Below are 27,012 nucleotides of genomic sequence, written 5' to 3'. Positions count from 1 at the left end.
TTTCGTAATTTTAAATACACAACATCAAATTTTGTGTATTTAAAATTATTAATAAATTTAAATAACTAATGAGTGGGTGCCAGGACTCCTGGCACAGACCAACAGTAGATGAGTCTAAGCACACCATGGTGACTGTGCAGTGTGCTTAGACTCACAGCTCTTCACTAGATACTGCCATTAGATCTGTATCATCGTGGGAGCAGCAATAGAAGGAAGGCCGCAGCTGTCTGATCACAGAGGCTTAAGGGGTTCGCGGAACGCATACACAGACCCCACCCTGGACTCCTACTCAATCTCCTGATGTTATCATGGCACAAGCCAATAGAAAACAAAACAAGCCTTTTTTGCAATTGTTTGGAAATTATTGGTGTACAGTTAATATTTCAAACTCTTACAGTTATACAGCGTTCAGACATACATCTATGACATGTCGGCAGGAAATTTCTTCTCCCAAAACATGATCAAAATGATATATTCTCATCATTCTTAGAGATACAGCACATGGCCAAAAGGATGTGGACACCAGACATCCAACATCTCATCCAAAATAATGAGCATTAATACGGAGTTTGTCCACCCTTTGCTGCTATAACAACCTCCACTTGTCTGGGAAGGCTTTATACTAAATGTTAGAGCATTGCTGCAGGGATTTGCTTCCATTCAGCCAAAAGAGCATTAGTGAGGTCGGGCACTGATTGGGCAATTAGGCCTGGCTCACAGTTGGCTTCCCAACTGATTCCCAAGATGTTGGATGTACTTGATGCCAGGGCTCTGTGCAGGCCAGTCAAGTTCTTCCAAACCGTTTTCAAAAAAACGATTTCTATATGGACCTCACTGTGTGCCTGGGGGTATTGACAAGCTGAAACAGGAAAGAACCTTCCCCATACTGTTGCCACAAAGTTGGAAGCACAGAATTGTGTAAAACATCAGTGTATTAAGATTTCTCTTCACTGGAACTAAGGGGCTTAGCCCAAACCATTAAAAAACAGCACCAGAAACATTTGGTCATATAGTGTATGAATAAATGCATTTAAATAACATTATCTTCAAATCATAGTTTATAGTATTAGGCTAAGTTATGGGAATAACCCATAACTAAATGCTAATCATGAAAAAGTTTAAAAACGGTTCCCTTCTGATGCCATCATTATAAAATAGCAACATTATCCATATACAAGTCAAATTTTCTGAACCATAACCATAACCATAACCTCTTTGGATGTCAAAAACAGTAATCAATCAATGTCCCACAATGCTAATGTCAATAATATGTACTGTGCACTCAACCCTTCCTGTACCAAATTCACCAAAAAATGTTCTTCCTTTCAACTATGAAAGTTGTGTCCTTGTTTCCATGTACCTTGCTTGACTGTCAGTAGGACCAATGTGTTTTATATTCTACAGCATGGAAATAAAGGCAGATTTATTGGTGTGATGCATGGACAGTTGGTGGGCATTTGCATTTACATTTACATTCATCTGGCAGGGCCTTCAGTCCAAAGCAACATACGAAGCCTTTATGGTAAATGCCACCAAGTGAAAATAGCAATAGTAAAACTACAGACATTGAGTACAAGCCTAATAGAATGGATGAAATTCAATATCAAGTGAACAAACACCTAATACAATGTTCTTAGTCCTAATCGATATTACAGTAAAACAAAAAAAAGCTTAAACAGATTAGATAGCTTTAAAACGTGATTGATAAAGAAATTGCTATGATGTACATGAGACATTTGACTAGTACAAAACAATTCATTTTGCAGGAATATAGTCAGAGTAAATCCTGTTGTAGCCATGCTGCAATTGCAGATGTTTATCGCCGAGGCACTAATAGCGGGACTGCAGGCTTCTGGTTCCAAAGAGCACAGCAGTAAAAATCAGCCATTGTAATTTCCAGAAGACCTGGTGTTTATTTGAAAGACTGAAACACTGTACAGAAGCACAGGAATGCAGCACTGCTCACTACCCTTACATATATGCTCTTCCTGCAAGGCCACGGCATAGAGAGGAGAGTTATTGAGAGTCAATGGAACAATTTACACATGGAAAAGGGGACAGGAGAGGAATGAAACACGTGACCTTAACAGACGTGAACAAGAATGCCCACCTGGCAAGGCCACCAATCAGCAGATCCTGAACGAGTTGCTGCCAGATTATGATGCAGCACAGTGCCTATTCATAAATACAGAATTGCTAGACCAGAATCTGAACACCTCATTGAACAAAGTTCTATAAATCAGTAACAGCAGTGCCATAATGTTCCTCCTAATGAAGATGCAGATTGACAAACAGTCCCACAGGAAGATATAGACTCAGATGCTTGTTTGACATATAGCAAAGATGGGTTGCTACAGTGTGTTTATGTGACCTGATTGCTTATCTGGCTTGTCAATGAACTATCTCAGTGGTTCCCAAAGTGTGTGTGTGTGTGTGTGTGGGGGGGGGGGGGGGGGGGGGGGGGGGGGGGGTGTACAATAAGACAAAATTCCCTATTACCAAAGGGAGCCCTGACCAAAAAAGTTTGGGAACCACTGAACTAGCTGCTAGCGGTTAGCTAGATGAGCATATACACCTTCATTCAATTCAACAGGGGTTACAGAAACACCTATGTCAACTAAAGCGACTTCCATATCTGATTTAGAAGGTTACTTATGCCCAGTATGGCCACTCCAGTTTTCATTTAGTGATGCGCTGCTTTTATATGGGTGTCATGATTGGTCACCCTATATCTACTCTCTCCCTTCTATGTACATCTGGTTGCACACTCAAACAGTACCTGAGCTAGTAAAGTTAACAGGAGATCTGCACCTGGGCCAAGACTCCTGAAACAGTCGTGGAACAGAGTTGTCAAACAGAGAGACAGAAAAGACAAAAAACAGAATGAGAGAGAGAGAGACACGTTTTCGAACGTCACCATTGCCTCTTTGCCTTTATAAGGACTGCTGCTCTAGCAGGCATGTTAGCCTGAGTAAAGACACCAGCATCGCTTGCATAAACCCCAGCTATTTCTCCCCACCAGACAAGCGCTGCAGGCCAGTGTGATTCAGCGCAAACCGGAGGGTCCCCCAACAGGACAACAAACTGGGACGATATTTTTAGAAGACGCCTCAACTTGCCGTCTTTTGGACAATCAGCTGGCGTTTGGCTGAGGGGAAAATGAGAAACAAAGAAACATAGACAGCAAGAAACATAGACAGAGAGAGAGCAAGACAGAAAGAGGGGGGGCAGCAGGACAACTGTCTAGAGACTATGAATGAACACAAATATGTGCAGTCCTCAAACTGCATCTATTAACAACCCTCTTTGAAACGGTGTCCTGTAAATCACAGAGAGGATTCTACACACCAAAATAATGATGAGTGATACTTATCCATACTACAAATACATAAAAGGAGTGTTCTTAAATAGCATCTGATTATTTCAGTTAATGCTCATTGCTTGGCAACCTGAAATACTATGATTCATTAGGTTATGGAGTAAGTACCCAGAGACTTTTTTAAAAACACCTGTGACCATGTTCATGTGTGACATCACATGCATGGTGTGCAATGAATAACAGCTGTCACAGATAAAGCTAAAGGTCAAAACAAGAGTAACCAAGGCATTACCATGAGATACCCTGACACATATGTTCACATGCAGAAGTGACTCTGAATCAGTGAGATTTCAGAAGTAAAGAGGTCATTTTAGGGAATAGCTATACAGACATGGCAGACGGCCATTCAGACTTTCCAGCACTTGTTAGGCCAAGTATCCAACAACAGAAATAATTATCAATGTGCAGACACCTTTACTTGCAATAACAATACCGTACCATTAAAAAAGTCATACAGTCAGTATACGTATATCAGCAAGATCATGTCAAAAAAATGAATACAGTTTTACAAGGACTCATTGAAGGGCGTCCTCTCTACTTTTACAACATCTGTTCTATACAGTGATAGCAAACATGTGTGCCAGCCAATATGGAACTATTTAACTACAGTCAGCAGTAAGGGACTCCCACCCCGACATCAACACTTCTATTAAACACACAGACAAACATACACACACACACACACACACACACACACACACACGCACACGCACTCATGCACCGCCCCCCTAGTTCATATGGGTACCGGTCAGTACTACCGATCTCTACTCCAAGGCAGAAAAAACTGAGGGTTACGGTTCAGTCTGGGACATTACCTTTATACTTTTCTCTAACGTTTTCATACGCCTGGACGAAGTCCTGCTCCTCAGCATTGGGGGGTAGGCTGGCAGGGTCGTACATGGCCATGCCTGGCACTGACAGACAGATGTCCGCTTCTTCTCTTTTTCTTCCCTTCTGTCTTCTCCTCTGACCGCAACAACTTCTGTTGTCTGCTCAGCTTTTTTCAGAATACAGTGCACTGAGCTTTTCTCGCTCTCTCCCTCTCTCTCCCTCTCCCTCTCTCACTGAGCGTTCTCTCCCTAGCCCTGGATTTCATTCCAAAACCACCACCAGCTCTGCCGTCCTCCCTTGCCTGGAAAATACCAATACACATGTCAGGCCCCGCCTCTTAAAGGGACAGGAGCACGATTCCTGAGGCAGCCTTCATACACCCACGCAGTGGGCTAAGCGCACACCTCGCTCTCTCACACACACGCACACAGACATACACCTACGCTGTGCAGCCCCCCTGGCTCTCCACCCCCGGGGGGGATGGATAACCAGGCTGGCGGGGTTTATAAGTAGCGCAGAGTCTGACTAAAGGGAAGAGGGAAAACCGAGACTCAAACAAAGACCCGTTACTTCCCAGAGCCGAGAGAGCCCTTGGCATTCCGGCGTTTCCCGGCAGCGAGACGCTTGGGCTGCGTTCTGAGCGTGACGCGGTGCGGCTCTGCCCGCAGTCATAAGTACACGCACGCGCCTCAGGCCTGATGAACAAACTAAAACAAGCTGTTGCTCGATGCTGCAGGTGTTGAGAAAACCCCTAAATGAAACACAGCAAATGCTGCTCTTATGAACACACGTGAATGATGCATAACTATATAAATCACATTGACGGTAAAAGACTGCAACTGTTCCATATTTAAATCTAAACTAAGGGTGGGAGCCCAGTGGGTACTACTAATAGTCAACTGACTAACCTATACAAACTGGCCAAAAAATAAACGTGGATTTTAATATCAACAATAATATAAATATGTAATCAGAGAGCAACATTTTTCTCTTTATTACACTAGTTATTGACGTTTTTCGTCCTGAAGCAAGCCTATATTTACTCTACAAGACAAAGATGAGCAACGTTAACTAGGGGAGATGTGACTGGGCTGCTTGATTGGGAAGTTCCTCACATAATGCTATGTCTATGTAGGCTTCTACTGGTCACAGAGGCCAAGGCTTATAACATCAGCTACTGCATCTTCCTGAAAGGAAGTCCTGCTCAGAGATCTCCCATCCAACCCCGTCACGGTCGGAAAAACCCAGTGCGAAACACGCAAATCCAGACCCTGCACTGCTCTTGGAGGAAAATGGAAACATTTTGCTTAGAGGAAAAGAATGACAACAACTCCACTTTATCACAATTATCGGTACTCTACAGACCACAGGAAAGACAGGATGTGTGTGCAAGCATGCGTGTGTACGTGTGTGTGTGTGTGTGTGTGTGTGAGTGTTTGTGTTTGATTGTCTTGTGAAATACAGGAAATACGGGGATGTGCAGGAAGCAAAAAAGCAAATACAACAATGAGTGGTGGGATAACTTTCCAAAAGGATGTCGCTGAGGTCTGACAAAAGCCAGGGCTTCTTTGGGAGTCGGGCAACGCTTGTCCGTTTGTAATTGATTCTGCATGCGATGGGACTGACAATGAATGTGCCAATGCCAGGCAGAGGACAGAGGACAGGCCCACTGCTGCTACCGTCTCACTTCTGGGCCACCTGCTACCCTGTTTTGTCTACAAATGCTACCAGTAGAAATGCACAACTTATATCTATTCATAAAATATAGATTTTTTGCTTTGGGATATTACACTTCAATACTATCTTGTATAATTTTAATGTTGAATTCCAAGCTCCTTTCTAAGCCACCCCCAAATACTCAAACAGTTATTGTATTACAGTAAGCGTAAATAGAAAATGAACATATTTTCTCCCAATGTATATTTAAATTAATTCTTCAGTTGTAATTGCAGTTACGGTTAATCCCAATAAATGCGTATAACAATATAAATTAGAAAGAAAAAAAAACATCAAAGGAGTCAAAGGAGTAGATCTCTGTATTGCAGGTGCTTTTGAGTCACATTTCCTACCATCATTTTCAGTGTGATGATCATATTTGAAAATGAACAGTGGATCCCTCCAGCTGGGAAGGCTGATTCTCTGAGAAGGAGGGCCGTACACCATGCTGCTTTTGGAACTCAGCTTACAATCAGTGGGTTACATACTCAAACACCAAAAAGGAGCATGGCTGTTTCACCCTAAAGCAAGCTGATTGACATGAATAACTTCTGTAGAAAAAGTGAAAAAGTCTGTCTGGCAAAGGCGCTGGCTCAGAGAACCAGAGTACATTTTACTAGATGTAGCTACTGCTTCTGTGACTTCAAAACCGCAGTTGTCTTTCAGCTATATAATTAACTGTTAACAATTCAAAAGGAATTCTTCAAAAGACACTTACAAAAAATGTCAGTAGTAATGCTTTGGGAAAATGCAGAATTATTGTCCACAGAATATTGCCATTAGAAACGTAGAGTGTGGGATTCCCATTTTAACATTGACCCAGTTGAGCTGTTAAAAGTGGGGTGCACAGCAAGCACTGATCTGTTCTGGGACTTCAAGCCAACTTCACGTTCATAATTATTATATCAACCCAATCATGCATAAAATCTGAATTGGTGCAATCAAGTGTAATATGATGGGAAGTGTTATCCATTTTAAAGGCACACTATGCAGCATTTTCACCATGAAAATATAAGAACAACCATGCTCAGTCATTACTACGATGCTTTGGCAATCTGTGTCTGTGCTTACCTCTGCCAAGTCCTCGCTTGTCTGGCAGTGTTTGTTATTCTAAAATGTGTTTGGGATGTTTCCGGGCATGACTGTTTTGTCTTTGTGGGCTGTATGTGAAACATACGGCCAATAGAAGAAGAATAAGAAGAAGAGGAAATGTGTGGGACTGCCACTGGTGCATTTTCAGCGGGGTTAGTGCTAGAGATAGGGTCCTCAGCTTTTGGTAATGCTAGGTAGCTGTCTTTATTAGCCTGCTAACCAAATTTTGTTATGTTTGGCAACGTTAGTTGGCTGGCGATGATAATGGGCCGAGAATTTGCTGTGGGTCCCATATTTTACAAAGTAACAATTTCAGGCTTGAGAATAAGATTCCAATCAACTTCTTGGCTCATATGGCGGAAGAGCTATAGGACTTTTCTGCAACAAAAAGCTAGACTAAGATGCACAATGAATATTTGTTTGTGAATATGCGTGCTTATGTTACAGAATTTTACCGTGCTGCTAGGTGGGCCTGAGCAGACTAAAACCCGCTGGTGCTGTGCTAGCGTAGGTCCCTGGGAGTTTCTGCTATTGGACATGTCGGCCGAGCATTATGGCATACTTGTGACTGCCTGACTGCTTTGAATGCAACTATTTCTATATTTCTTTTCTTTTTTTTAAATTGCTATATTTTTGCTTTATTATTGCTATATTTTTCAGTATCTTGAAATAATCTTTTGAACTCCAGTTTTGGAAACTCCTGTTTTTTCACTCCGTTTCCTTTGACTTGCGCCTTCCTTATGCAGTTGAATTATCTTATATCTAATCGCATGAGAAATATCTCCTTTAGCCATCTTAGATGCCCATGACAAAGAAATCTGCTAGGTAGCTAAGGTGTGTTTGTATAGTTGTTTGCTTGAATGTTAAGAGTGACCTTGGAAGGAAAATGGTTCTAACATAACATCATTGACACTTCTGGTAACAACTTTTGTTGGGAGGCCACTCTGTAACTTGCTTGTTGATTAGACGGATGGAAGACTTGGTAATAGTAGGGTGCACAAAAGAAATGGAAAAATACTGATAGTCTAAATACTACTGGTGGAGGCTTTTTTTGTAATTTTCTGTTAAATGTGTTTCCTCCATTATTGTCTGACACTGAAAAAAAAAAACATTGCACAGAATGGCTGATCTGAATGAAAACTGAAAAACAAAAGGGTGGTCTATGACTTCAGCACAGTACTGTACAACCAAAATGAGGTTGAGAGTGCAAGGAAAAATGGCACTAGCACAAGTGATGATGTGGTTGAGTCGGAAAACATAAACAGTGTTGTTGGCAGTGTTGCTAGAGAGCAAATTACTGTCAGATCACGGACATTGAAATGAACGGTTTGCTCATAACGATACGGATCAATTTTTGCAGGTAGGACCGACTGGGTCGGATCGTTGCCCTTTGAACCGATACTTCAGTTTGGACCAATGTATCGTTGCACCCTTCTATATTACAAAATTACTTTAAAACATTTATGTTTAATCTTACTGTCATTTAGACCTGTTTCCCATAGTACCTGCATATGCAATGAGACTACTGCGTTCATTTTAAAAAAAGTACTGGCATAAAATAAAATGTATATTTATCATTTCAAACACTATATAACAATTAAGCTGTAAATATGTACAGCCCCTGGAAACCTAACATCACCATAACTATACAAGCTTAGGAGTGACTTGAAGCATTCTTGCTTTAAACCATATAATTGCAAGCCCTACACCAATATTTACAGCCAGCAGATTGTCAGAAACTCTGAAAGTATCTAAAAAATCCTTCAGTGCACAGAAAAACTGGCCACGACAATTGAAAGCATAAAAGTGAAATTTAAAAATGAATGAAAAGTGAAGAAAATACATAATAAATGAAAGTGAACTATCGCTTTAACACTGTCACTTGACTGGAGCTATGCCCAGTAGTAAAAGCCTAATATTAAACAGCTACTCTCACTCACTTGTGTCCCTGAATGTTTCAACCACACACATGTAAATTAATCTGTTTACTTTCCTCGTCACTGCATGAGCCACATTGTGCATGTGTGTGTACATGCGTATGGCCATGCCTACCCGTGTGTGTGTGTGTGTGTGTGTGTGTGTGTGTGTGTGTGTGTAAGCGCGACTGTGTAGATATGTCACCATATCAGTTTAAGCAAGCGGTGCGCTTGCCAGTCTTTCCTCCCTCCACCAGGAACAGGTGCACGCGTTAAATATCACCCACGCAACTTTTCAATGTGTGCAGTCCTGTATGAACATATGGGTGTTAAGTTTATGTGAATACATACACAAAAATGTCACGAGCATTGAAGTAATATTTCCGATGGCCCCGTGGCCCTCTTGGACCCCAATGGCCATCAGTCACGGCGGCGCTGGCCGCATGATGACATCAGAGGCTACATACGACATCACACCTTCCCCAGCGCCTCCTCCTCAGGCCGAAACATAACTGCAGGGGGCACCAGCTGATAGCCGAGATCTCCAAGCAGATTGCCGTAGCGACAGGGTGTATAAATACACACTCGTGTAATACGATGCTGGACCCCGACAAGCAGCGTTCGCTCGAGCCTCTGAACGCAGCGCTGGCTTCCTAACGCTCCCTTTCACAGGGTTCTTCTTGAGGCCACAGCGTCCCCACACTGTCAAAGCTATAACGCCCGGGAGAAACAGCCCATTTCTGACACAAGGGAAGCCTCAAGGCCTTCTGGACCCTAATAAAGAAATGTAATGAACTGAGTAGGAATTATAAACACAGCACCGTAAAACCAGCAGGTTGCCCATCCATCCATCAGGTCAGGTGTCACGGGAGGAAATGAAGGCTATCCCAGAATGCATTGGGCAAGATGCAGGAATACACCATGGACAGTTTGCCAGTCCCAGCAGGTTGTCTTTTCTAAATAGATTAAAATAAACTTTATTGTACACAAAAAATAGGCCAATCAAAAAAAAAAAACTAAAACTGAAAAAAATGCAAAAAACTCCAGAAAGTCAACTGTGCCTTTAATATGAATTTTTGATAAGACTGGAATGTGGATCCCCTGTGGTTCCTTGCTTCAATCAGCGGTTGGTCTGCATTTTTAAACCCTCAGGAGTGTAGATATAGAGGATCAGGAATGGACACCACTCATTTACAGCGGGAAACTGCTAAACTCTCCATATTTTACACTTCCGTGCTTAATTCCCCAGTACATTTTAGTTACCCGCTAATAACTCTGTGATATCACACATTACGTAAATATTTTCCATTACTGGAATGAAAAGTATCTAGTGTTTTCACTAAATGTTACAAAATAAAAGAAAAGCAGGTCCAAGCTGCTAAAATATGTTTCATTAAAAAACAGGCCAAAACCTTTTGATGAGGAGTACTAAAATATTTGCACTACATTGTAACATCAAGCAACTGTGAAGGCAATATACTCTCAGTAAAAATCATACAAGACACAATGCAATAATAAAGGGTAATAAACAGCACAGGATTTGGATTTGGATAAAAGCGTCTGCCAAATAAATGTAATGTAATGTAATGTAATGTAATGTAAGCACAGTAAAAGTAGCATCAGATGCGCTACTATGGAGAGGAATAGCTTGGCTTGTTGCTAAAGATTCAGGCTGATTCTAGGTCCAAGAAAGGATTCTTTTTGAACACAGCAGATCTTAGCAATCACGCTATTGCAAGGGTCTGACAGCCCCAATAATATCCAAGTTGAGAAAAATAACCAGGCTTTCAAACAGGAATGCTTTCAAAACAATGCAAAGTACCTCGCATTGGGGAAATGAAATCAAACTTGATTGGCTTCTGTAACTCACTCCTTGCACGTTATCATATATAAGTGTCCACTGGACCAAAATTTAATGCCACAAGTTATTGAACTTCAATATTTCAATATCTTGAGGATTTATTTGAAGGAGATTCATACTGAGGCAAATTCCTGTCTCCACCGAGCAGTTCATTACAGTGTGTGCTGAGTGTGTTTGAATGTATTTTTCAGGAGGCACCTTGGTGTTAATTAATGTTAAAATGAGTCCATAATAAATCCTCGGACAGGAACAAAGCAGGAACAGTCCAGAGCTAATGGGCAACCAAAAATTTGGCTCTCACATCAGAGCCCCGCTCCCTCCCGCCCCTCCAGTTCCAATCACACAAACGGAGGGACACAACACTTGGTCACCGTTCCTGCGTCCAAAGACACTGTGTGGGCCCTTTCAAACAGGACACCCCTCTCTGTTTATTTCCCCCACGCTGTCTTTCAAAGTGACCTCACAGCTATCCGCCTGGCCCAGACTTCACAGACTGAAACCCAGCCGCAGAGGCTTACAGCATGCAGATCAACTGACTGACGGATTGTTCTCACAGGCACTTTTTTGTTCCACTTGTAAAATATGAAAAAAAAATTGTTGTCCGTGTTGTTGCATGGGCAGGATAAATGTACCTTTAGGATAATATTTATGTCATTACTTATTACTGTAAGGATATCACAGCATACACTACCTGTGGTTTTGTTTCCTCATCCCTGGGGCCTATCCGTACTGATGAACTGAGAATGCTCTGTTCTTCGCACGAGTAAATTACTATTACATTAAAAAGCTCTGAAGCCATTAGAGTAATGTTACATTAAACAGCTACTGGACTGCAACTATATTCAGAGGGGCAAAACATCTGTCAAAATCAGACTTGCTTTAATGAAAACCACATTTTTGTAGCCTTGTAATATGTTCTGCTGGGATAAAGGACTACCCTAAACTGACCATGCATATGGAAACATGAAAACTCCAGCTTATTTAAAAGCACAAACCATGAAGCACATTTTTCCAATGGCACCAATCAAGGTTCTAAAATTGTCCACAACATCCTCTATCATATTCTCACACTCCCTTTAACTACTTGCCACCTTGTGGAGACAGTGGGTATTGCAGGTTTGGGAGAGTCATGTTCAAAGGAATTCCAGCACCAGCTGGGGAGCCCAGGAGACTTACTTAGTGCTGACCCCTGGGTGGGACTGCCTGTACTGCTGGCTGTGTTCATTTCCCTGCTGACACATGGTGAAGTCACGGTGGATGTGAGATTACGTGTGTGCGGACAGGGCCATTACCCTCGATCTCAGCAATAAAGGCTCTGGGCAGGCCAATCCCAGTGTCACTAGCCAGCCTCTAAGTCCTGCACACAAGGAGCACAGGCTAAGTTGGCCAACTGCCAGAATGTGGACAAAGAGGCACTGTGGACTGGTGTTGTCAAGGACAGGGCTTGGCATTTTCCTCCACCCCTCTCCCCCCCACCTCATGCAATCAACATGGCAACAACAGAGACCCCACTCGCCACTGATAAAATCCAATACACACAACATTACAAGAAACATAACATCAAATATCTTTTTTTCCTCAATACTCATGGAATCATGAATAGTCATATAATGTTAATATCACTGATACAGTCCATGGTTCTATTTGGCATACAGGACTTGGCCATTTCCATTATTGTGTTCATTTGTGTCCATATTCATATTGTGGCCACCTGTGTTCTTTCCTGCATTTCTAAAGAATCCCCTCGGTATGTCATTTCAGAAGGTTTCCTATAATTGGATTGCCACTGCCACCAATAAAGCACAGCTGCACACACTGCCAGTTTGCCAATAGGCTGCTACTTTCAGTTTATTATAGATAAATGATTGGATCTCAGTGGGTTAAGTAAAGGAGAAGGCAGAATTCTTCACTTAGAGAGACTAGCTGAGCTGAGCTGTACTGCAGCTCCAACTACAGTCATGAACCAATGGAAAAGAAAACTATGAATAATAGAAGATGATGAAATATTTGGCCAGTGGTCACATGTCTAGTCACCTCCACACCCATGTAAAAACAAATCAAAATAAAGACCCGATTCACAAAATAAAGATGCTTTAATGTTCCAGTTTTTTTTTTCAAGACATGAATTATTCGTTTTATTGCACATTATAATTAAGGAATTAAAAAACACAAATGTCTAAGTGTAACCCAGCATAGCAAGGGTGCACTGTAATGATTCAAAAGTCAACAAACCTTCTAACTTCTAATTTCCAACAAACTCCAGAATAGTCACCAGGATATTTTTGGAAGTAGGGGGGCCCACATGCAGAGAACAACATGTTTGGTCTCAGTGACAAATTGTCAACATAGCGTGGGGGGGTCAGACCGCTTATCCCAAGCAGAAATCTCTGTTACCCTTGTAATGTGGTATTTAGTGTCCACGGCATTAATTTGATAGCACACACTTTGATAGTACATTTTGTACATGTCGCATTAAATTACTGTGCTGTGCTGTGCCATTTAATCCACTAGAGGGAGCAGATTAGCCCATCCGTACTCTCAAAAGCAGTCTACAATGTTGGAAATGGTTCCAATCATCATGTTTTCAACTGCAGCCCAGTCCAAAACTAAAAGGAGTGACCAGCTCCAAACCACAATCTCCACCGAACCCGACCATCTGGTTATGGACTCTGGTTATCACATACCCATCTATAGTTATCACAAAGGCCCTCTGCATTTTAAAACAGCGTGGCTGCGTGGGATTCTGGGTAATGGAAAGCAACCACCTTGTTACCTTCCTAGGGCTAAGCATCAAACATTCCAAGCATTGTGGAACACTCCGCATGGAGGCCACCGGTGCGCGCGACACACCCTGTGATTTCAGCTATTCGCACGCCTCGGGCCCAGCAGGCCACAGTTCACAGGGGCCAGGAGAGAAGGAGCAGCTGCCCTCGGGTCAAAGGTCACCCTGTCCCCAAATGGAAAACTCAGACCATCACTGGAGTGACCAGCCCAGGAAAGTATGGAGATCACTGTTTGCACAGCTGTTGGACATACCTAGCTCTCTCAGTTAGGTTCTGTATCACAGATGTCTTCTGGATATTAAATCCATGAAACTTACAGTACAAGGGTGCAGAGGGGAAAATATGAAAGTTTCAAACAAAACATCACCATTAGATTCTGAGACCCTTAAATCAATAGGGAGCCCTGTCACTCTCCCATGTACAATATATTAGATAAATAAAGCCTTCTACATGTACTTAAGCAAACAATATATAGAAGTAAATACTTCAGTTCTTCACAACATACTGAAAGTTCTTCTTCGGTAAACACTGAATGCTGTCACAAGCATTCTGTCAACCAAACAGCTGGGGCGTGTAATTGAGGGTATTATTCAATGTACAACACCAATTAACCTGGAAATACCGTAACTTTGAGTGAAACCTACCATGACAAGTGAGAGCAAATCTAAGACAATACACTAAATGCATCTTCATGTCACTGAAGTCAGCGCTAATGCTGCAGCCTGAAATGATGACACCGCACAGTGCGTCATAGTCTAGAATCAGCATACAGCAATGCCTGACTCCAGTTAGCATTTAGTCTGCATTTAATCTGCATAGGTCTAGGTTCTGTTGTCCATAAATATGACAAGCTATGAACAGGTAAATTTTCTGTGTAAAATGAGACCTGGAAATCTTCAATGTGCTCACAACGTGGAAAATGTATGCCATGCAAAGTCCATATCAACGCCCCCATCCCCGACACCTCCAGATAAAAAAGCATCACGCGGAGGGAGCAATCACTGAGGCGGTTCCCCGCTCGCCCACAGTCTGAGACAGCTCCTCCACCTCCCGCAGAGCTGAGGGCCTGCCAGCAGGGGACACTGGAACACTGCTCAGGAGGAGGTGGGGGGGAGGGGAGCAGGAGGCAGCCAGAGCTGCAGATCAATCGCAGCCAGACCCTGAACAACTGAGAGGTGGAGCGTCGGCCCTCCCTCGAGGAACCCTCCGACCCCCCCACCTCCCCACCCCCCCTCCGAGCGGCCTTTCACCTCCTGTGTCCACGCTGGGCCCTGGAGACCGGCACCAGCGATCTGTGAGGCTCTGTGCTGAAATGAAAAGACGCCACACTGCTGATTTTATTACCCAGGGTCTGAACTGTGCCTGGGTGGCTCTGTGTAGGCAGCAGAACAGAACAGTATGTTACAAACAGGCCACTTAATGACCAATAACTCAAATCTTAGTTGTTTATGATAATCCAAAGGTGGTTGACTGCAATGTTTTTTTTTTCCCAACAGAACAAGAGAAATACTGCAAAATGCATTTACCGATGCTAATCATATACTCCGTCTGAAAAACCCTGTCTTACACTTGTGACAGTCAAGATTCAAAGAAAGGTGATCCGCAATCAGTGGGAAAGAGAGGGTAGAGAGAGAGAGAGAGAGAGAGAGAGAGAGAGAGAGAGACTAAAGATGAAATTGCTTCAGTCTCCTTCATTTCCACATTTTGCCATTAAATATCCATAATGTAACTTGATCATTAAGCTCTACAGGATGAAAGTCAGAAGGTCATCTGTAAAGCTGTCTTTTCACTGAGTCTCATCTGAGGCGTACACTGGAGGCATGTGTACAGACCCAAAGCAACAACACCCCCCCCCCCCCCCAGATGTGACAGCAGGACTGCCCAAGCTAATGCTAATCAAGCTAATCAAGTGTTTAGCCTGTACATATCCAGAACACACCTTCATCAATGCTTACTGTGATCCATATGCTAGAAGCTTCTTAACAAGAATGTCTCACCAGAAATAAGACATTAACCTCCCATTAAGGAACCCCAACTTGCACATGACCTGCATCATTTCCACCAGCCAGTGAACAAACGCACCGGGGTAGCCTGCGACTCCACTCATTTACTGATGGACAAATGAGAAAGCGGCAGTTGCAGGTGGCACTATAGAAGCCAGTAAAAAACAGAGAACAACTTCCTGAAAAGTCAACTAAGACGATAGGTCATAAAGGTATTCATAATTTGGCGGTCAACAGCAGGTGAGACGTCAGTGGCTGAAGCAGATCGTGTCAGAACAGCACACGCACAGCAGGGGGGGGGGGGGGGGGGGGGGGGGGGGGTCAGTGGAAATTAGCTTTATGGAGCCCTGCAGGCACTCTTTCACAATCAGCAAAATGCACTGGAAATACTGTTTTTAGAGGGCATACCTGCTGATATATAGCTCAAGTGACCACAAATATGTACAGCAAGTATAGCTCAAGGGTGAGGTGAAAATGTTCCACCTTTTCCATACTAACATATGACCTTTTCTGTACGGGACCAGACCCTGAGGTGCTGGCTTTCTCTAAGGCACGAGAAGAATGCATGCGAGCTAGCCACCTTGCTCCTGTCCTCTGCCACGACCCAGGGTACCTCAATACAACACGGTGAACAACATTGGCCTTCTCCCTTTCTCCTGTTGGCCTTATACAGTCCTTTAGGGCTGTGCCTCTTGCAGTTGACTGAGCCAGTTTAATGAAAGCTACTGCGTCAGAATAAAAAAAATAACTTTACACAGCATAAGACTCCTATGATAGAGATTCAACCAGGACAGGAAATCTGTCCGCCCTCATGCAATGAAAATAAATTGGCATACATTGAAAAGTATATTGCAATACATGGAATAATACATGGATATACGAATATGGACGTACTCCAAATAGATGTTCCAATATGTTGTTATTTTTGCTTAATAATACACTGTTGGTTATATTCTGTATATCCCACTGAGCTCAAGCCAGCAATAATTACTCAGTACATTTCGCAATACAAAATTACACATTACTGTTTCAAAAATGACTGTGTAATGCCTTGACAGCAGTGATTTGTGCTGCTGTTCTGATTATATATTATATGCAGAATATATATTCAGTACAGCCTTCCATTGTCACAAAAGCTATCAAATCAAGAAAGCCAACATGCTGGAACGACATATATGAAAAGAATTGATTGTTTCGGAAGGGTTGGTGAAGCTCCACCCAGCCAGTTGCGGTTTCATTATGTCACACTGGATAATGGAGGAAGGACAAGGGTAGCAGGAAAAAACTGTCAAAGATCAGAAAACCACATACACTAAACTAATAAAGGAAGGCTTCATATTCAAAAGGGAAATGTTTTTCCATGTTATTATAAGCATATGGCAGCATCCTAACTGCAAGAGTAGCAGAGTTTCTGTCTTTCTCAGCCACCCATGGATCCATGAATCATGCATAATTTTTCCTGAACTTCAACAAAGATCCGTCAATGTGTTTTACAGTTATACAAAAAAAGTAAAAAAATAAATAAAAAAGTAACAAAATGAGCACTGTCAAGTAAGAGTAATGTCTTGCTCTTATGTGAATGTCCCCCACTTTTTGATATGGTCAACCAATACTGTCACCTGGAATATTCTTTACCAGTATACTTGTAAATCGGTACTCATACTGCATTTTGAGTGCAGAACCAATATGAATTCATATTTCATTATAATGAAAAGATGCCAAGTGGGCACCATTTATAAATCCCAGAGATTATAGGACCACAGACTGCTCGTTGCATGCACAAATAATGTCAAGTTTTAATGGAGTATCATTTCACGTACACAGCCCACCAACACAAGCAGCAATGTATCGAAGAACTTCAGCGCTTTCTTTTCAGAAAAAATATACTTCACGGCTTATTAAAGCAGCCCTTTTGAAAAATAAGATGGGAGGCTAAGGGAAAACTACACCACATCATTTACAAAATGGAACGAGTCTTTCCACGTCTAAATTCAACAAAAACGTAGCACTTCCATTTCACCGAGATTCATTACACAGCATTTAAAATGTCTAATCCACCACACAAGCCTGTACATTCAGAACCATTCATTACTGAAGCAATAATTAATACACCTCGAAAATATTACAGATACTACCCTCTAAAAGCAAGCCGTGTTTTTAGAATGCATTACACTCCCTGAAACCTTTGTCAGTGGGAACGTACTGAAATATATCGGCAATTTGGCATTTAACCACGTTTATATATTTTGCGGATGCGTTTTGTCCAAAGTGCGTTTAGACAAAACGGCCATTATGACAAAAATACTAAGAGCAAATAACAAGGGATAATGTAGGCACCACAGGAGATGATAAAACCAGAGCAGTGCAAAGTAGATATAACTATGCATAAGCCATGACATCAGAACATAAATTTCAATATGAAGTGCACACACTTGACACAATGTACCTATTACTAATTCATACTTGCTACAAGTTAATGTTACAACAAAATGCACAATAAAACAGAAGGAGTTCAGATACAAAAATAAGGAAAGCAGCTTCCTTGTAGCTGTAATTGTACACCTGCTTTCCAAGGCAGCTACGAATGGGAGCGATGTGAGATCTAAGGGGTTATAAAATGTCAGAAGGGGTGGCTTTCAGCCTACACCCAAAGACAGATAGTAACTTTAAAATGCCAAACAGATATTTTTTCTCTCTAATGGGATGTCAGAGAACACAGTTTTTTGCTTCGTGCCACAGTGTGGTTCACAATAAAGGCATAACTCAAGTCTTTTCCACAGACCAGCTTTCTCGCCTTGCTTGATCGACCCACTGAATTTCCTTTCCAGTGATCTCTACTTATTGACTGTTGCTGTGCGGCACACCTGTCAAGCTTAACGGTTTCATGATACTCCAAACAGTGAGCTGCTCCAGAACAGTAAGGAATGTCCAGATGAGCCTGCTGGATGCACTTCGAAAGCCTCGGAACTGACCCAAGATCAGCGTGGTCTACATGTCAGCTTTTAAATCTATTCTCTGTAAGGTCAACTGACATGACCACAGACTACTGTGAACAAAAACCCCTTTTCAACTGTCGAACAAACTCCAGAATTTAGGCACAGCTGTTTAAAAGAACAAAATAAAGAGAAGGCTACACCACACAGAACCTCAAAGGGTTTACAGCAAGATGCAAACCACTGGTAAACCTGAAGAACAGAATGGCCAGGTTAGAGTTTGCCAAAAAGTGCATCAAAAAACTGGAGAGTACAAAAAAAACTTATGGACAGTTGAGATGAGTATTAACCTGTACCAATGTAACCTGATGGAAAGAGGAAAGTTAGGAGAAAGAGAGGAAGTGCTCATGATCCCCCTCATCTTTGAATCATGGTGGGGGTGGTTTTATGGCTTAGGCATGTATGGCTGCCACTGGAACTGGCTCACTTGTCTTTATTGATGATGTGACAGTTTAAGTGTATAGAAACATCTTATCTGCTCAGATCCAACCAAATGCCTCAAAACTCAATGGACAGCGCTTCACCTTGCAGCAGGACAATGACACAAAGCTAAAGCAACCAAGGACTTTATCTCTGTGCCATTGGCGAAAAAGAGGAATGTTCTTAACTGGTTAAGTCAATGGTCTTAATTTGTCTATGGTTAATTTGTCCAATTACTTTCAGTCCCTTAAAAAAGCATAAAAAGTAATTCCAACATGGATAAATGGATATGGATGCAAATACCCTCAAATTAAATCTGAATGTCTGCATTTTATCCTCATATTCGTAGTTTCATTTTAAATACAATATGCTGGAGAGCAGAGCGCAAAACAAGACAAATTACGTCACTGACCAAATTCTTACAGGCTGCACTGTATGAATAAGATATAGATCTCTGAATTACCCAGATATCCGCTTACCAACACAGTGACCCTGTGTTGTGGAGCAAAGTACCTGCATACAGGGAGGAAATGAAAGGACCGCACAGAGAGTGCTGACCCAGCCTAGCCTCACCCAGCCAAGCCCAGCTAGGAGACAGACCCAGGGAGAAATATGGATCTGGCTGATTCATATGGACTTATTCAGCTTTTATGCGTCCAAAAGGTCCATCATCACTTTCAGGAATTTTACTTAAATGCAGCTAAGAAGCAAGGATAGGATGGACCCAGTGCCCATGCTAAGCTTTACAGACAGATTTAAAATAGTCTTTTAACCGACAAGACCAGAATCATCTGCTGCTTGTGGAATAGATTAGTTTTAAACTTCTAATTTGGCATTTCATTTCCTCAAGCTAACTATAGGCCAGAGATGGGCCCACTTCTCCCCTAACTACATATAAACGTGAGGACAATTATATTTGACAATAAAATCATTCCACAGTTTAATGCATGTTTAACTAGTTTTTCTTGTAGATTCCATGGTTTGGTTTTATCTGTCGAACAAAATCCCTCACCGAGGAACAATTATAATTTGTTAGGAGGTTCATATTCTAGTGCGTGTAAGCTCTCCGTCATCTTACATAATGCAAAACTGATGATAATGCAAACGATGCTTTGATAATAGACCAGCTATGCCCGGCAACGAATGAATGGGCTACTGTGAGAAGACCAACAATATATTAACACTGCCAACAAGATCGCGCACTGTTATAAAGTAAATATATTCTCCCCAAACAGAGGGAATGTCGCCATTCAAACAGCCCTATTGTTCCGTCTCCACAGGGTGTTAAGCCTTCTTCTTGACAGGAAGAGAGCAATGCAGGGTAGCAATATATTCCACCTGGTTTTATCCAGAAATGACTGGTGAATCATAACAAGGAATTTTACTGCTCAGATATTACATGTTTCCACAGGCTGGCAGCAACAGCCCTTGACACATAAAGCAGATGCACTGATTCAAGTGGAAAACGTTTTTTTTTTTATTTAAAAATGTATTCTGGCACTGTAAAAAGGTATTTAACCAGTGGGTACGCATGCAAACAACATATGTTAAAAATGACAGCCTTAATCCAAGAGGGGTTGCTAGGTGATTTAAAACAATTGCGGGCAGCTGGACATGTATGTACACAATGCTCGCGTGTCTAAGTGTTGTGCATTGTTTAATGTTATTATGCAGTTTTGTGAACATATCAATTATTTCTAAAACAAACTGGGCCAGGGGGCCTTATTGTTTAATATGCATTGTTCTGTGGCGTGTGCATGCGTGTATGTGCGTGTGTGTGTATGTGTGTGTGTGTGCGTGAATGTGTGTGCGTGTGTGCTTGTACGCGTGGGTGCGTTTGTTTTGCAAAATGTGCATTTTGTGCATACGTGTGCTGGCTTCACTGTAACCATGCATGCATTCAGGGGTGTGTGTGTGTATCTGTAAGAAATGCATGAACATGAACAGGAGTTTTTTGCTCTATATTAAACTGTGGTCTGAAATAAAGCAGTAAAGGGTGTGCTCTTGCGCCTGTGTGTTAGTGCACGTAGCTGGGTGTGACTTTCCATAGGCAAGCATTTGCTCCTGGACAGGTCTCAGTATGTGTGTGTTTGTGTGTGGACAGGTCTCAGCGTGTGTGTGTGTGTGCTTGCGCTTGTGCGTGGACAGGTCTCAGCGTGTGTGTGTGTGTGCGCTCTGGGGCGAGCGTGCGGCTGTGTTGGAGCACTCCCATACTGAGGCGGGCGCGTGAGCAGAAGGGGCGCAGGGGGGCCCTCACCTGCGATGCGGAACACGGCCCTCTCGGCGGGGTCCAGCACCTCCCCGGAGGCGGACTGCGAGCGCTTCACCCTCTGGTGCTTGGCCATGTTCCAGGGCAGGGTGTCCCCGGGCTGCGGCGAGCAGGACGAGCTGCTCCGATCGCTGGAGGCCTCCTCCCACCAGTCCCTCTGCTTCTCCCATCTCTCCATCATGGCCTGAAGGATGACAGTCACGTTCACACCATGTCACACATCTGCACAAAGTCTGTACCACCAATAAACTCAAAGCACCTCACAGGATATTCCTAACATTGCACCCGGAATATGAAGGCCTCAGACGTAGTGCTGTAGTATGTAAACCATGTGAACTGTGCCTCCACGACAGCCATACAAAAATACTATGTTATACAAAGCAGGCATGCAAAACTCGCTATTTAGAGAACGCAGTCTTTCAGGAAGTCTTCAACATTGCGCACTGTCATGGCCAGATAGTTTATTCCCATTTAATTGTCTTAATGTAATGTTTTCAGCTCAAGTTCTGTTACTCTGTAATCTTGGTATTGCTGTCTGGCCATTTAAAGTTAGTGTGTTTTCCTGCTGTCGCACTCTCTCTGTTTCTGTCAACATAGAACAACATAGCATAATTACAAATGCTACATTTTTTATATTCAGCATGATCTGATTTGATTATGCTTACGAATATCAAATTGTGCAGTATATTTTTTACACTGATATTTTCTAAGTGCCTTGCCCGTGGCTACTACACAGCACCAGCTGGGATTGGGTTCCCTGTAACCATCTGAACTCAAGACCATTGACTGCACTTGACTCATCAGATCTCTACCGACAACCTTAATCACACGTGTCACAATTCACAGTGTCTGCCGGATTCTGCGGCATGAATGATTCATTTAAATCGTCGATCGGCGAACTAGCCCTCAGACCTTGTTCTCAAGGCTTAACTGCCCGCTGACTGAGAGGAAACCTCACATATCCAGGCACCGTGTCCCTCCAGGACCTGAGCTTTGACACCCCTATCTAGCTGTATTTGTAACCATAACTGGACCCTGAACGAAAAACACAAACCGATGCGTGCGGGCGGGGCTCGCTGACGTCGGGCATTCAGGGCGAGCGCGCTTTCCAGAAACCGCGCAGCTGCCGACGAAGCCGCGGCTCAGCCCAGGATCCGTTTCCGCTCGATCGTCTCCCATAACAAGCGCTCGCGCACAAGAGAGGAGCAGAGAATCGAGCAATAAAGACGGGAGACTGCGGCGGCCTTTCCGCTGGGAATTTATGCCAACCAGTGTGTTAATGGGGCAGCCTGCCTGCACAGCCGATATGCTTCATAGCCGTTCACTAATATGTAGTGTCAGGACCCAGGAGATGGGTCAGGCTACCATGAGGCATTCGGATGTTTTATAAATTGTTTGAGACATTTGTGGGAGTAGCTTTTCCAGTTTCGTTCTCTGAAAGCGATATGCAACATGGATAAGGAGGGTTCTTGCATTTCACGCCATATTTTGCCTATACAATTAGACTAATCATTTACTGGACATGATTTGCATGATTACAAAAGCTTCCCACCTTTGCTATGTATGAACTCATTGTGCCTCCAACAGAGTATTTTACACAAATATATAATATTAAATTTACATGGTGAACTTCTATTTTCCATGCTTCAACACATAATCTAATTCATAATTAAGAATGAGTGTTGAGGTTGTTGCTTTAGAGTAGCTGGTCCTCTGAAAATACTTTTCTTTGCCTGAATGACATGCCCTGACAGATCCATGACTCTCTGTCAGCAGTTATTTTCTCAGACACTTCCTGTATAAGCCATTCCTCCATTTGGCTAAAGAACCATTATTCCCCAGAGTAATGCAACATGAAGAGGGAAATGTTTCTTATGCTGACACCGAAATTCAGTGTCATATATTACAATCAATGATGTGACAGCAAAATGTAACTAAGCAAATCTGGCAGCCTTCAAAAGAGTTTTAAAAAAAAAACTTTTTTTTACCCTAAAAGGAACCTCTTCACACCTGAAGCAACTTCTGTAATTCTGATGAATCAGGCCAAGCATTTCAGCATCACTCCAATCCGCATACTTTCTTCTTCCCGCTCTGCTCCAGTCAAGGAGGGGCGCAGGAGGAAACCCCACACTAAACATGCAGTGTGCAGACAGAAGGCTGGCTACAGAACAGCTGCATTCAAAAACTGTACATGCAGAGGATGATTTGACGAGGCATTTGACCTCTGACATTCCATTCCTAAATCCCCTCCCAGCTCTGACGAATCACTTCGCCATCCGTTTCGCGTTCTACTTCCGGTGTGTATTTTATTTTGGGAAGGCGCTGGTTTGGAAGGGAATATGGACTAAATCTGGCACTTGTTAAAAGACCCTTTAAGCTGACAGATTCCTGGTGGGAAATTTTAAGAGGATTAGGTCTCATCACAGAAGAGGTGTTTTGCTGAGTGACACCCCAGTCACGACTGGTGTCTTGTACAACGTGTGTACGGAGATACAGTACATTCCGAAAGATTCTACTCAGCATTGAAATAAATACTAAAAGACGCATGAAAGAGCATTCCAGTAACAGTGTATGATATAACAAGTTTATCATGTATCTTCAGTGCAGTCCATAAATATTAGAACAAATTTTTGTTGTTTGGGCTCTGTGATCCAGCACATTTGATTTGAAATAATACAATATGAGGTTAAAGTGCAGATTGTCAGGTTAAATTTAAAGGTATAGGCCTATGTATATCTGTCCAGGAACTTTAGCCCTTTTTTAAAACAGTTCCCCCATTTTAGATGTAATTGGACAAATCTACATAATCTTAAAAGAAGTCATCATATTTAGTAATTAGCTGCAAATCCATCCGTTGACTGCCTGAAGTCTGTGACCCAAAGACCTCACCAGACGCAGGGTATCTTCCCTGGTGATGCTCTGCCAGGCCTGTACTGCAGCCATCTTCAGCTCCTGTTTGTTTTGGGGGCATTTTACCTTCAGTCTTGTCTTCAGCAAGTGAAACGCATGTTCAGTTGGATTTAGTCGGGTGACTGACTTAGCCAATGAAGAGGATTCCACTTTTTGGCCCTGAAAAACTCCTTGGTTGAATTGGGGTCACTGTCATTTTCTGAGCGCACTGGTTAAGTCTTCCTTTTTAACAATGTACCGAACAATTGATTTTCACACACCCAATGGTCTGATTTTTCAGCCTTATCGTGGCCTGCTTTACTGCCATCAATAATTTTCTGGTCGTCATGTTGAGAGACAACAGCAACAGACTCCGAATGTAAATTCCACACCTAGAATCGACTCTAGACCTTTTGTTAGCTTTCTTGTGAATGAAGTAATGATGAAGAAACACACAGCTGGCCAAGAAACAGCTGAGCCACCAACTGTCCAATTACTTTGGTCCTCTAAAATGGGGGTACTACGTATTAAAAGGGCTGAAATTCCTTCATGTGCTTATCCAACGTGCTCAAGTACAGAGCCAAAACAACAACAACAAAAAAATGTGTCATTGTCCAAATACTTACAAACTGCACTATATATCCTATTGAATTAAATGTGGTATTTAATTCATTAATAATTTAATTTATTAGAATTTCATTTATTTATTTCTCTGGGTGAGTCACATGGACGGTCTCAAAGACAGCTTCAAAACAGCAACAATTCCAGTCACATGACCAGTTTTATATAATGTTCCGAGGAACTGCAGAACATGCAGCCGTTTTTATAGTGAGCTAATTTCCTGCCCATATAATGTCATATTGATTGCCAAACATGGTCCCTCATGAGAAAGGGTATAGCCTATATGGCAACTAAAGTACATAATTTCAATATCAGTAGTATATATATACATACAGAATATAATATATTATTTAATATATCAGACAAATAAAAACAGTATTGTTGACAGTCAGTGAAAATGCAATACTTGTTTAGAACCCAGAAAATTTTTAGTTGAAACAACTGAGCTTCTTCTACTGGCAGCTACAGTACATGCCCACGTGCCTCTCACAACATGATAAACAGTAAACGTCAGACCCACCTCATAAACATAACTCAGGGATGGCTGTGTAGCTGTTACAAATACAATGAACCGCAGCTATGCTCTGTTATTTCATAACATACTCATTAAACATCAAAATGTATTTTCGTACACAACCTTCCACACAAGACTGAGCTGTCTTTTACAGAGTTATGAGTGAAAGTGACAGAGGCGGATTTTCACCAAAAAAATCTACGCAAGACCGAATTCTAACCCAGCCATTATCAGTGCGCAGTGGACTTTAGAATCATGCAGAAACTCTGCCCATCCATGTGCTGAAACAGGAACTGTGACTCATTCATGGTCTCCCGTTCTACCCAAACAGCAGTGAAAAAAGAGCCTATCACTCACTCAAATAACTAACTACTGCTATATAAAATATCAGAAATATCTGAAACAATATGAAACAAAATACAAGAATTTGTCTGAAAACACACAGTGCCCTCAACAAATATTCATACCCTTGACAAAAAAAACTAATAGTAAAGAAGGCTGCATAATTTAAACAATACAGGTAATAAGTTATACTACATCATATGCTCAAAATGGTAAAATTGTACTATTTTGTGCTAATACAATTATTCAGAGAAAAAGAGTTTTGTATTTTTTCCCAAAAAGATGTCAGTTATTCTCACATCTGTTTTCAGTACATTTGTGCACCCTCCCTTCACAAGGATAAAACTACTGGGTCATCTTCCGTGGGAGCATCTATGACCATTCCCAAATTTCCTACAGGAAATTTTCATGATCCGTGTGCTTATGGACTGCACTCTTCAATTTATTTTTGATCAGTTTCAAGTCTGGATACCGAGATGGCCATTGCAAAACAGTAATTTTGTGGTCACTTTGTGGTCATATTGAGATATGTTCAGCATTTTCTCACTGAAAGATCAATTTTTTAGCCAAGTTCGAGCTTTCTGGTGGGGTGATACCAGGTCTTGATCCTTGCTGGAGTTCATCAACTTTAACAAGAGCCCTAGGAACAGAATATGCAAAATAGCCCCAAAACATAAAAATCCACCACCATATTTCACTACTGGTTTGACATTCTTTACGACTTCCTTCTTACAATGCCACACTCAGTTTTCGTCTCACCTGACCATAACACCCAGGTGCAATAAAATGGCAGAAAATTACTGGATTATATAGGTTTATTGATATACTGTATAGATTTAATAAAAAATACATTTTACTTTTCTGACAAGAGCACCATCTCGCTTCTGTGATAAACACAGGGCGACTTGGAGGACCAAACAATATTCATTTAACATTGCCCGATGGTCTACCTGTGACTCCATTGCACTTGCTAGGTGCTTTATGTAGGAAGGCTGTTCTTTCCGGGCATGCTAAGTGCTATGTGCAATCCATAAAAGTAATATATAGCCTAGCTATACAGGGACTTTCTGAATATGTCAACCAATCTGTCAATATTCCGGGAGTGGTGAACAATGCATTAGATTTCCCGACGTCGAGGCAGGACAAGCAGATCAGAAGAGATCTCTGAAGGAAGCCAATAAACAACAATGTGGACAACATACAGTCCAGCTGATTTGTGTTATGAAATAAATCTGAATCAAACGGTGAAAATGTTAGGGGATGTTATTACAAAGAAAATGTGCAGGGAAAGCCCACTTAAAATGCACCTTGGGGGGCTGTTTGCAAGCTTCAAGCCTTTGAGCATGCATTTAGAAATCCACCTATTAAGGGCCATGTACGTAA

The 27,012-nt window shown here is 42.1% G+C and overlaps 1 protein-coding gene across 6 annotated transcripts in view; it reads right to left on the bottom strand.

The window, feature by feature from the left end:
* The window catches only part of LOC118227443 (plectin-like), a 191,827-nt gene that overhangs the window by 154,579 nt on the left and 10,236 nt on the right, over positions 1 to 27,012 (bottom strand). For 4 of the 6 annotated variants that reach the window (XM_035417968.1, XM_035417974.1, XM_035417982.1 and 1 more), the window contains exon 2: positions 21,252 to 21,447. In XM_035417968.1, coding sequence (XP_035273859.1) covers positions 21,252 to 21,447 — 196 coding nt within the window. Of the gene's footprint in view, positions 1 to 4,194; positions 4,502 to 21,251; positions 21,448 to 27,012 lie in introns of those variants that run through there. The other 2 variants (XM_035418048.1, XM_035418062.1) reach the window with 1 other exon arrangement.

This window comes from Anguilla anguilla, chromosome 1 (genome assembly GCF_013347855.1).
Source record: "Anguilla anguilla isolate fAngAng1 chromosome 1, fAngAng1.pri, whole genome shotgun sequence".
Taxonomy (NCBI): domain Eukaryota; kingdom Metazoa; phylum Chordata; class Actinopteri; order Anguilliformes; family Anguillidae; genus Anguilla; species Anguilla anguilla.
This window is presented reverse-complemented; position numbering and strand designations above follow the sequence as displayed.